Here is a 12,330-nt window from a genome sequence, read left to right as displayed (position 1 = left end):
GACTCGTTTCTCCTGGATAGAACAATGACAGGTCCTCCATCCAGAGTAAGAGAAGAGATTGTCACTCATCGTTTGCGTGAACACTGTTGCAGAAATGATAGGACTGGTACCATCAGCGGGACGAGTTCATTTTGCTAGATTTCTTTTTCCATTCTGGCTGGTAGTTCCCTCTTTTTCTTTTGCTATTCCTAATTTTTCCTTCATGCACAGGTGTCGATGAAGACTGAGGCCTCAAAGAGGGGGAATTTTTTTTTTTTTTTTTTTTTTTTGTTCCAGACGCGACTTTCTTATCCTGTTTATAAAAAGAGAGGTGATTGGACCCTGTATAGAGAATTCGTTCTCTTAGGGTTTTTTTGTTTGTTTGCTTTTTTTTTGGTTGGTTCCCCTTCCACTCCTCCCTCCCCAGTTTTTCTTATGAATGTCTATTTAAAAGGATAATAAGGCTCTAAGATTCAAATATGGATATCAAATGTGTAGGAGATTCGCCAATTGAGACTTCAGGCACTTGAACCAGGTCTACTTGAAAATTTACCAAAGGCCATCAGAGTCTAAGGTGTGCAGCTGTAATTCTCTTTCCTCGCTGCCTGAAAATGTTTCGTTGAAAATGTGCCATAGCTACATGAATACACAAAAATTAGAACAAGGTTTTGCTAACGAGCGTCAGCCCTTTACATCCTAATTTCTGAGAAAAGAAAAACCTCTTCCTGAGATTATAGAATGACTTGATTGAATATAGTCATGTATAAGCTGGACAGGTTCAGTACAGGAGCTTTCCTGCCTCCTGGGTAGTTGTAGGTACAGTGGGCACAGAGTGATGAAGTAACCTACAGCTGTATATCAGAGTCGGTTTTCTTTCGCTACCCTTGCGCCGCTCATTCCATCATGTCCCCTACAAATATTTGTGAAGGAAGTTCTGCTTTTCTACTACTGCGTTAGGACTCGTAATACTCCGTACGTCGTATTAAAATAACTCGATTACATTTCACTGCGTGCAGTGCCGGGAGGAGGCTGCGGGCGCCGCTGTTGACCGAGAGGAGCGAGAGGGAGCTCGGAGCGCTGCAGCCCCGCCCGCCGCGGCCCGGCTCTCTCGCTCTCCCGGTGTGTGAGTCGGCGGCGGAGCGGTCTGCGATCGTTCCCGCGGTGCGGAGACGTGCTGAAGGGAGTCGGAAGAGCCTGGCAGGAGCGGCCGGGAGCAAAGCGCCGGAGCTACACCGTGAACCAGATCCGTGAGCGGCGGCGGAGAGCTCCCGGCAGTGTTGCGGTGCCGGCGGTGGAGATGTGCGCGGCGGGGAGGCGCTGGGGCCGGCGGCAGCGAGCTCTGCTCTGGGCCGTGCTGCTGGCGGCGTGGGAGGCGGCGTGGGGGCAGCTGCGCTACTCCGTGCCCGAGGAGATGCCCAAGGGCTCGTTCGTGGGCGACGTGGCCAAGGACCTGGGGCTGCAGCTGCCGGCGATCCGCGACCTCGGCGTCCGCGTTGTCGCCGAGGGTACGATGACGTATTTCGCTCTGCACGGGAAGACGGGACATTTAGTGACAGCAGAGAGGATCGACAGAGAGCAGCTGTGCCGGCTGGTGGAGAAATGCGTGCTGCGCTGTGAGCTGATAGTGGAGGGACAGATGCAGGTTTACGGAATCGAAGTGGAGATCATGGACATTAACGACAACGCGCCCAGCTTTCGACAGGCAGAGAAAGACCTGAGACTTAGCGAGATGACAGCCCCAGGGTCTCGGTTTCCCCTGGCCGAGGCTCACGATCCGGACTCGGGCCGAAATTCCCTGCAGAGCTACGAGCTGAGCGGCGACGAGCACTTCTCGCTGGCCGTGCAGGCGGGCCCCGGCGGCGATCAGCGTCCCGAGCTGGTGCTGGCGAAGGCGCTGGACCGGGAGGAGGCGGCGTTTCACGAGCTGGTGCTGAGGGCGATGGACGGCGGCGATCCGGCCCGGACGGGCACGGCTCGGATCCGCGTGACGGTGCTGGACGCGAACGACAACGCGCCCGTGTTCAGCCAGGCGGAGTACACGGTGCGTGTGCCCGAGGACGTGCCCGTGGGCTCCGTCCTCGTCACCGTCACAGCCACCGACGCCGACGAGGGTCTGAACGGGCAGGTGAAATACAGCTTCCATAAAATTTCAGACCGAGCCTCAGAACTTTTTAATCTCGACTCTGAGTCAGGAGAAATAACTGTTAAGGACGACTTGGATTTCGAGGAAATCTCATCCCATGAACTTGAGGTTCAGGCACATGACGGAGGAGATCTCTCTGATACTGCAAAAATGGTGATCACCGTGACAGACGTCAATGACAACGTGCCCAAGATTTCAGTGAGGTCGGCTCTTAACGAGATCTCGGAGGACGCCCCTCCGGAAACTGTCGTTGCCCTGCTGCATGTGCAGGACCGCGACTCGGGTGCCAACGGTGAGATGCACTGCTCGCTGGATGGGGATGTCCCGTTCCGCCTAGAGAAGTCTTTTGACAACTACTACCGTGTGGTAACAGCGAGCGAGCTGGACCGGGAGCAGGTGTCGGAGTACAACGTGACGGTGCGAGCGGCCGACGGCGGGTCGCCGCCGCTGCAGAGCAGCGCGGTGCTGGCGCTGCGGGTGCTGGACGTGAACGACAACGCGCCGGTGTTCGCGGAGGAGCGCTACAGCGCGCGGCTGGCGGAGAACAACGCGGCGGGCGCGCTGGTGCTGACGGTGCGCGCCACGGACGCGGACTGGGGGCAGAACGCGCGCGTGCGCTACCGGCTGGCGGAGGGGCGGGTGCGGGGCGCGCCGCTGTCGTCGTACGTGTCGGTGCAGGCGGAGACGGGCGCGCTGTACGCGCTGCGCTCCTTCGACTACGAGCAGCTGCGCGAGCTGCAGCTGTGGGTGCGTGCGGAGGACGGCGGCGCGCCGGCGCTGAGCAGCAACGTGTCGGTGCGGCTGCTGATCGTGGACGAGAACGACAACGCGCCGCAGGTGCTGTACCCGCCGGCGGCGGCGGCGGCGGCGGCGGGCTCGGGCGCCGCGTGGTCGGGCGTGGAGCTGGCGCCGCGCTGGGCGGAGGCCGGCGCGCTGGTGGCCAAGGTGGTGGCGGTGGACGCGGACGCGGGGCAGAACGCGTGGCTGTCGTACGAGCTGGCCAAGGCCACGGAGCCGGGGCTGTTCCGCGTGGGGCTGCACAGCGGCGAGGTGCGCACGGCGCGCTCGCCGCTGGCCCGCGACGCGGCGCGCCAGAGCCTGGTGGTGCTGGTGAAGGACCACGGGCGGCCGGCGCTGTCGGCCACGGCCACGCTGAGCGTGGTGCTGGCCGAGAGCGTGGCCGAGCTGCTGGCCGAGCTGGGCAGCGCGGCCGACGGGGCGGCGGCGCCGGGCGAGCCGGCCGCCAGCCTGACGCGCTGGCTGGTGCTGGCCGTGGCCGCCGTGTCGTGCCTCTTCGTGGCCTTCCTGCTGCTGCTGCTGGCGCTGCGCCTGCGCCGCTGGCGCCGCCAGCAGCTGCTGCCGGCGGACAGCGGCGCCCTGCGCGGCGTGCCCGTGTCGCACTTCGTGGGCATCGACGGCGTGCGCGCCTTCCTGCAGTCCTACTCGCACGAGGTGTCGCTCACGGCCGACTCGCGCAAGAGCCAGCTGCGCTTCTCGGGCGGCAGCTGCTGCGACACCCTCCCGGCCCGGCCGCCGCCCGACGAGCCCGCGCCGCTGCTCGGCGACGAGGATCCTGCCGGTGGCCCGCCGCCGGATCCCACTGCTCTCCCGGTGAGTTCCCCGTACCATTTTGTTTCGTGATGCTTTCCTCTCTTGCCTTCCTGCTCTTTTTGCTCGTTTTCTGTTTTCAGCAATTGCTGACATGGAAGGCAAAGCGTTGTTCATCGATGCACTGAACTTCTCTGCCTCTTTTTGCAATGAAGTGATCATGGTTGTGATGCTCTGTTTAAAAGGTGGTCGGAGATGCTGTTGGTTGCTTGAGGTTCCTTCTTTTGGGCCTGCGTGTCTTTATTGAGCAGTGTTGACAATGGACTGCTGCCCTGATTTTTAAAAGTGTTAAGTTTTCTTTTAAAGTTCTTTTGAAACTTTTAAAGTTCTCATAAAACTTCTTTAGCCTTCTAATGATGTTTACGTATTTGAGAGTCAGAGTTTCCACACAATTTCATGTATACGTAGAATAGTTTACATATTTCTCTGTGAGTGGAGATAAATGATTAGTTGATCTTTATACCAGAGTGATTGGAGAAGTAGTAATTCCATCCTCCAATCCATGGTCACCTTTAGAATTCTATAAATACCAAATGTTTAAATAAAACCTGGTCTTTTTCTCTTTGAATTTACCAAGCTTCTGTGTACTCATTTCGTGTCCAATAGCAACAATGGACATTGTATCTCCTGGTTGTAAAATACATACTTTGGCAAGAGCTATTGGCAGGTGAGAGGTGATACGTCTATGGAGCTAGAGGAGGTATAACTAGAGTTAGAAGGTGAGGATCCATGGAGATATGCACTGACGGAATCTCTCCTGAGGTTCACAGCTCTTGTAGTTTTAGAACTTTGAGGTTTCTTCACGGAACTGCTGTGACCAGATTTATGTGTTCTCCTACCTACAAAAATATTTATGTAAATTTTGTGGTGAGATTTTGTGGCCTGTTGAAGAGAAATTATCTGGGAGACTGGCCTGTGGTGTCATTTATGAGGGTCAAGGAACACCATGGATTTTGTAAAGGATAGTAATGCAAGTCTTGGGAGTTGTGCATGAGGGCCTGTTAAAGTACACAAAGGAATATTTTCCTCCTTTCCTTGTTCAGTGCCTGTCTGAAATGTGAGGTTTTCCTTCCCTGGATATTTGGCTAGAAGACATGTTATTCCATGTGTATGGAAAGTCCTGGGAGGTTCTTTGTATGTGTTTGCATTTCATCATAATTTTGTAACTTCACAGCTTAATCATGAACTAATGGCAAGTACCATGTGGAAATTTGGGAAGAACAAGCTGTGTATTCACTACCTGCTAAACATTACTTACTTTTAGTTAAGTGATCTAGAAGAGTGTGTTGTGATCCCTTTCTTTCTGCAGGTTTTCACTTCCTGCCTCGATCCTTTGAGGGTCTGAATATGGTCCTTTCTGTCAGATAGTGTGTGAAAGACCAGATGTGTTGCATTTGCCGGGCTGTTCTATACTTGCCTTTCATGTTTACAGCTAGAAAGAGAAAGACTTTCACAGAAGTGTTTCCTGGAAATGTCACTGTACAAAATGCTCTTACTTGTCACATGTACAAACGAGAAATCAAATATGGACTGTGGTAAGGAGAAATTGTTTGTGTAACATTTCTTTTGGTGATGTCTCTGCAAATTATGAATGCCTGCGATAACCATGTGAGCCGTGAAGGGTTGAGGAGAGAATTTGGGGTGCTTTGTGTGAGGAGGTACTGGCATGTGAAGACATGCCATGTCTTTTATCGATTCCCAGATTTTATTGCTGGCCTTCTAACAACGAGTCTGAAGTTTCTTATTTTTTGATATTGCATGTTGTGGACTCAAATGGCCAAGTTGTGGGTTCAGCACGTTTTACATGAAGGGTGCTAGAGTCACACACTTTCCAAGAGCCCATGTGCTGAAGAAGAATGATGTTGTGTTTGAGATGATGTTTTGACAACTGAGTCTTTAACTGAGCTGCTGACTGCTTGCATCCTTTAAGACATTTTACATTGGTTCAAATTAATAGAATGAAAATAATAGCCTTTGAGCATGTATCCATGTTGTGATGGTTGGGATCTGATCAGCTGTGTGTGAAATTTTTCTTTTACTGATGTCCAGCTGCAGTTTTAACTTTCCTGGTTTGTGATTCTTGGACAGGGAGAAGAGCTCCCTCTGTTAAGACAGAGAGGTGGAGGAGCTAACTATAATATAGCTTGAATATGGAAGCTATAAAAGTTCAGTTTGTCCTAGTTGTTACATGAGGCCAACAGCTGTGGTTCCAGGCTTTTTCACAGTCAAAGAAATGCCACTGTCTGGGGTGCATGGTGTGAGCTCCTCTGTGGGCCTCCTGTGTACTTATTACAGACAAGGTATCTTTGTTACACATCTTGGGGGTGTGTTTTTAAGAGTTTTTTGTGGTTTTGTTTTGTTTTTTAAGGAATAAAGCTAGTCCTCATTATGACTGGCAATTCTGCTAATACCAAAAAACAGTCGTGCAAACACCAAAGTCCTATAATTATCAGGATGGAAGAGAAACTCTCATCCATCCTTTGAAGGTGACCATCACTAAATATTAAGCACTTTGCTAAAATTATGCTTCCTCATAAGGAAACTGAACTAAATGCTCTTTTCCCCATGTCTGACATATACAAGCTTGTGGTTGTATGTCAAAGGTCCAACTAAAGGCTTTAAATGCAGGGCAAGGAGGGTGAGAGGCTGCATTTGAACCAGGAAAATAGGTGGTTCATTGTGGCTTCGGCTGAGAAATTGTTTGATTTAAGCGTTATGCCAAGACCCATGCCATTTCTGCTATGATTCTGATTTCTCTGTCCTAAAAGGCAATGGCAGTTCTCCATCAATACAGATTTTTCACAATAACTGTGCATGTAGAACCATGATGCATGGGTAGAATAACTTAATAATCCTGTGCGAAACCTCCATTATCCATCTGTACCTTCTTGTGATATAGTGATGTAGAATTTCTTCATAAGTGTAAATAGATTTCCTTTCAGGCCTTTGTTTCTTATAAGTGTTGTCTTTTTCCTCATTTCTGGTGCTTTTGCTTTTGTAATTGTGATTGTTGTTTTGCAGCAAATACTTCAGCCACTTAGAACAGAATTTTGTGTGTGTGCATTATGAAGCAGAAGTTAAAATACAAACTATTGTAATTTCTCAAAAGACTGAGCTTGTGAAGGAGGCCTGTGACAAGGTCTTTAAATTTATGGCTTCATATCTGTGGGAAGTGAGCAAGCTACGCAGAGGAAATATACTTTCTGAAAGGTGATGAGGATTTCCTAAAATGAACCCCCTACTCTGAAGTCCAGGGTAAGACTTGAGGCCCACACTTGTACTGATGTCTTGTGAAGGCTGACCTAGAACAGAGACTAGATGGAGCTAAAGAATGAAGTAAGGATTTATTAAGAGGCTTCAATGGATCCACCTCGGATAGCACAACCCAAATGGGCACAAAAAATGGACAACTGGTCACGGGGTCCTCTCACTTTTACAAGTTCTGCTCCATTTGCACATTGGAGTTCATTGTCCAATTCCAGCTTCAGCCCAAGCAGTCCCATCCTTCTTGTTTTTCTCTCTTCAGCCCACGTTGTTTGTGCTCTTGGGCCTGAGATTTGGATCATTTGTCCTTTGTCCCCAGTTAGAGCAGGAATTGTTTTGTCTCCCTACTCTGTGAAGAGAGCTCACCATCCCATAATATGAATCCCAGACCCACACACTAAAGCAGCACAAAATCTGAAAATAAAAAGCTAAACCTGAGTCATCAGTATGTTGAGATATTAATCCCTTCCACATGCTCTCAAGGATGAATTTCAGCAGTGTGGAGAGCAACAATTTCAACAATTGCAGTGAAGAGCAAGAAGACTTTCCATTGGGTCTCCCTCACCACCTTTTGTCTTTTTTTGTTTCCTGTGTATGTAGGTTTACAGCATTTTAGGAATGTGCTTGATTAGTGCCTCTTGCTGCAGCAAGTGTGAAAGGCAGGAGATGCAAAGGTAGCTTTGAATTCTCTTAATGTCAGGATGAATAGATGTAAACATGACCTTTGTATAAGGTGCATCTCTGTGGAACAGTGTGGGTGATAGAAGAGGGGAGGAAAATTCCTCTGAGTCATTGGTCTGATGAGTCATTTTATGTTGGATAACTATTCCTCTTTTAATTTGGCCATTCATCTTTTATGCGCCTTAGAATCCTTCATTTTCTTATGAGAATGCTGCAGAGCAGATAAATGAACCACCCTTTTTGGTTTAATCTTACTGCTTTATCCCATCATGACAAGTTCTGCCAGAAGTGAACTCAACAGCTGTGTAGATTTGGAGAGAACACAGGGAAGCTATAGAAGAACAGACAACAATTTCCCTTCTTGTTATATATCAGAGTTAAGAGAAGTGTGTGCTTGATGGAGGACCATGCAAGTTGGGCTGATTCTACTCATTAAGTGGAGCCTGAGAAAAATAGCACCTGATACGCTCATTTCTCTGTGTTCCTAAATTTGCATTGCTTGTCATGAGATCAGCCTCAGGGTGTCTGGTGTTATGTAGAAGGTGACATCTGTTCCAATTGTCCCAGGGCAAGTGCAGTTCACATACACACCTGTGAGTTTTACAGCCATAAAAAGGAAGGGTTTCGTAGTAATGTGTGTGTCAGCCAGGCACTCCTGTACATAACAACAGAATACAACATGACCTCTGCTGCAGTCCTCAATGGCCAGAGTGGTCACCAGCCATGATTTCCATGAGCAGAGTAGAGGCCGGTGGGAGAATATGTGCAGGGTGTTTCCCACACAGTCTCCCAGGATCTGGTGGCCAGTGTACTGGAGACTGGTCGATGGGTGAACTACTGGCTGCACAGTCACCTGGACAGAATTATAGTCAATGACCTAACGTCCAAGAGGAAACCAGCATGGTGTTGCATACCTGTGGCCTGTACTGGGACTGATTCCATTTCATATTTTCATAGACAATGGGATTGAGTGCACCCTCAAATTTGCAGCTGAAACAAGCTGAGTTGATCCATGAGAGGGTGGAGATGCCAACTAGAGAGATCATGATAGATTGGTGAAGATCTAGGAAAGATTTCATGTGGCTTTGTACTTTTCCATTGCCAGCTTCTGGAGTAAGGAGATGAAAATTAAGGAATAGATCACAAAAACCCCAATATATGTAATACTTATGTTATAATACTATAAACATTGATTTAGGCTGATAGATTTATCAGATTAATTTGTCCCAGATAAGGAAACACGATTTCAAGATAACAAACAGAGTACCTAAAAGCTCTTAAGAGACTTCTCAGACTTTAATATATTGTTTCCTTATCTTAAAGCTGAGCCTTGATTACATTCTTTATCACATTGACATGAATATTTGCTTCTGATAATAGAGTGCAATTCAAGGAGATGACCTAAAAGCACCCAACTGTTTCAAATCCTTTGGAGTCCTATTAAGCAAGTGCTTCTGCCCTTGCTGATGTCGCTCAGAAGAAATTCCGGGGCCGGTGCAGGCGCTGAGCCCCGCCCAAAGCCGGGCCCCCTTGAGCGCGGCCATCCGGCGGCTGCAGCGGCGCGGCGGCGCCTCCGGGTGCCGCTGTTGGCCGCCGCCGAGCGGCGCTGGAGCCGCAGCCGCCGCCGCCGCAGCGTCCTGGCCCCGCAGGCTGCTCGCTCGCCCGGCGCCGGCCACAGCGGCAGCGGCACCGCCGCCAGCAGCAGCAGCAGCAGCAGCGGCGGCGGGGAGAGGCGGCCCGAGCGGGCCGGCTGCGCTGCGGCGGCCCCTGCGCTGTGAGGCGAGAGCGGCTGGAAGGGAGGCAGGGCAGCGGCGGGAGGCAGGAGCGCGGCGAGCGCAGGCGGCGGAGAATGGCGGTGAGGCGGCGGCAGAGGCGCGGGCCGGGCGGCGGGCGAGCGCTGCTGGCCGCGGTGCTGCTGTGCGTGTGGTGCCGGGCGGCGGCCGAGCGGGTCCGCTACGCCATCCCCGAGGAGCTGGGCAGAGGCTCGCTCGTGGGGCCGCTGGCGCGGGACCTGGGGCTCAGCGCGGACGAGCTGCCCGTGCGCAAGCTGCGGCTGAGCGAGGAGAAGCAATTCTTCACGGTGAATGAGGAGAACGGGAACCTGTACGTGAACGAGAGGCTGGACCGGGAGCAGATGTGCGGCGAGTCAGCGACCTGCTCTGTCAGCTTCGAGGCGCTTGTGCAAAACCCACTGAACATTTTCCACGTCGAAGTGGAAATCCAAGACGTGAATGACAACACGCCGCGCTTCCTGCAAGATACTTTCCACCTGGAGATCAACGAGTTAACTTCTCCCGGCACTCGGTTTTCAGTTGGTGTGGCCGAAGATGCGGACGTGGGCAGTAACTCGCTGCAGGATTACGAGCTCGAGGCCAACGGGTATTTCACTGTGGAGGTGAAGGAGAGTCAGGACGGCAGCAAGTTCGCAGAGCTGGTGCTGCGCCACTCACTGGACCGGGAGAGCGAGCAGAATCTGCGGTTAGTGCTGACGGCTCTGGATGGGGGAGAACCGCCCCGGACTGGCACCGCCAAGCTCTGGATCAACGTCACCGACGCCAATGACAACCCACCCGTGTTCGCGCAGGACCGGTACCGCGTCAGCCTGCGAGAGGACACGCCTCCGGGATCAACGGTGCTGAACGTGTCAGCCTCCGATGCCGATGCAGGCACGAACGCACACATAACCTACGGCTTCGGGAAAATGCCGGCTAAGGTGCTTCAGAAGTTCGTGGTGGATGCCGAGCGAGGAACAATCACGCTGCAGGAGGCGCTGGACTTCGAGGACACAAGAAGCTATGTACTGCTGGTGGAGGGGAAGGACGGTGGGGGTTTGGTTGCACAATGCAAGGTGGAGGTGGAGGTGCTGGACGTGAATGACAATGCGCCCGAGGTGACCCTGACGTCCGTGTCAAGCCCGGTGCCTGAGGACGCGCCGGCCGGCACTGTGGTAGCTCTACTGAAAGTCCGGGACAGAGATTCGGGAGAGAACGGTCAGGTGTCGTGCGAGCTGTCGGGAGAGGCGCCGCTGTCGATCGTGGCGTCCTCGGGCGGCTCGTACAAGGTGGTGACGGCGGGCGCGCTGGACCGAGAGCAGGCGTCCGAGCACCGCGTGACGGTGGTGGCCCGGGACCGGGGCAGGCCGGCGCTGCGGAGCAGCGCGGAGCTGGTGCTGGAGGTGTCGGACGTGAACGACAACGCGCCGGTGTTCGAGGAGGCGGCGTACAGCGCGTACGTGGCGGAGAACAACGCGGCGGGCGCGCTGGTGCTGCGCGTGCAGGCGCGGGACGCGGACGCGGGCGCCAACGGGCGCGTGAGCTACTGGCTGGCGGGCGGCAGCGCGGGCGCGGCGGGCGCGGCGCCGCTGGTGTCGGTGGAGGCGCGGAGCGGCGCGCTGTACGCGCAGCGCTCCTTGGACTACGAGCAGTGCCGCGAGTTCACGGTGGCGGTGCGGGCGCAGGACGGCGGCTCGCCGGCGCGCAGCTCCACGGCCACGGTGCGCGTCTTCGTGCTGGACCGCAACGACAACGCGCCCCGGGTGCTGTGGCCGGCGGCGGCGGCGGGAGGGGCTGCGGGAGGGGCGCCGCCTCCTTTCGAGGTGGTGCCGCGTTCGGCCGAGGCCGGGTACCTGGTGGCCAAGGTGGTGGCGGTGGACGCGGACGCGGGGCGCAACGCGTGGCTGTCGTACGAGCTGGTGCAGGCGTCGGAGCCGGCGCTGTTCCGCGTGGGGCTGCACAGCGGCGAGGTGCGCACGGCGCGCGCCGTGTCCGAGCGGGACGCGGCCAAGCAGCGTGTGGTGGCCGTGGTGAAGGACCACGGGCAGCCGGCGCTGTCGGCCACGGCCACGCTGCACGTGGTGCTGGCCGAGAGCTTGCAGGAGGCGCTGCCGGAGCTGAGCGAGCGGGCGGCGGGCGCCGAGGCGGCGGCGGCGGCGGCGGCCGAGCTGCAGTTCTACCTGGTGCTGGCGCTGGCGCTGCTGTCGGCGCTCTTGGTGCTGAGCGTGGCGCTGGCCGTGCTGGCGCGGCTGCGGCGGGCCGGGCCGCCCGCCGTGCTGCGCTGCCTGGGCGCGCAGCGCTTCTCGGTGGCCGGCGCCGCCTTCCCGGCCGACTTCTGCGAGGGCACCTTGCCCTACTCCTACAACCTGTGCGTGGCGGCGCCGGCCCGCGCCGTGCCCGAGGCCGCTTGGCCGCCGCCGCCGGTGCCCGTCCTGTCTGCGGAGGAGCTTCTGGGCGGGGATTCCTGCGAGAAGCCGAGCCTGAACAGCAGTGCCGCCGAGGGAGAGGTGCCTGCCAATCCCGATGCACCGCAGGTCTGTAAAACCGTGAGCTCCTGCTGTTCTCCTTGAGCCTTTCTTAACAGGCTTTTTCGTTTTCCCCAAATTGATACACTTGCCGTGATCTGGACATTGTCTGTCGGTCAATACTCTTTCGGTATTTACTCCGAAAGAGAACACGCACCTGGCTCTACTGATTGAGAAATTTCATGTTGTTCTAACCCTCCCATGTTTTGAGAGAAGGCTGCTGCACATATGCTAGGCATAGTGAGGCTGACTGGTTTTTCCCCTGATATTGTTTGTCTGATGCCACCCGGGTTTTAATCCTGTGTCCAAAATTGCCGTGTAGTGTCCTATGTCTGAGGGAATGGTGCTGGAGCAAAGG

At 54.2% G+C, this 12,330-nt stretch overlaps 2 protein-coding genes across 2 annotated transcripts in view; both read left to right on the top strand.

Moving 5' to 3' along the window:
- Window positions 1-746: 746 nt before the first annotated feature.
- On the top strand, window positions 747-3,763 carry LOC137483320 (protocadherin gamma-A6-like). Its single transcript, XM_068206307.1, has one exon. The coding sequence runs from the start codon at window positions 1,277-1,279 to the stop codon at window positions 3,761-3,763; it is 2,487 nt and encodes an 828-aa protein (XP_068062408.1). The 5' UTR covers window positions 747-1,276.
- Window positions 3,764-9,501: 5,738 nt separating this feature from the next.
- Window positions 9,502-12,330, top strand: part of LOC137482874 (protocadherin gamma-A4-like) — a 160,641-nt gene continuing 157,812 nt past the window's right edge. Inside the window, exon 1 of the mRNA XM_068205485.1 lies at window positions 9,502-11,981. Within this exon, the coding sequence (XP_068061586.1) occupies window positions 9,525-11,981 (2,457 nt within the window). The 5' untranslated portion in view covers window positions 9,502-9,524. The remainder of the gene's footprint in view (window positions 11,982-12,330) is intronic.

The sequence above is a fragment of the Anomalospiza imberbis genome, chromosome 15 (genome assembly GCF_031753505.1).
Source record: "Anomalospiza imberbis isolate Cuckoo-Finch-1a 21T00152 chromosome 15, ASM3175350v1, whole genome shotgun sequence".
Classification (NCBI taxonomy): domain Eukaryota; kingdom Metazoa; phylum Chordata; class Aves; order Passeriformes; family Viduidae; genus Anomalospiza; species Anomalospiza imberbis.
This window is presented reverse-complemented; position numbering and strand designations above follow the sequence as displayed.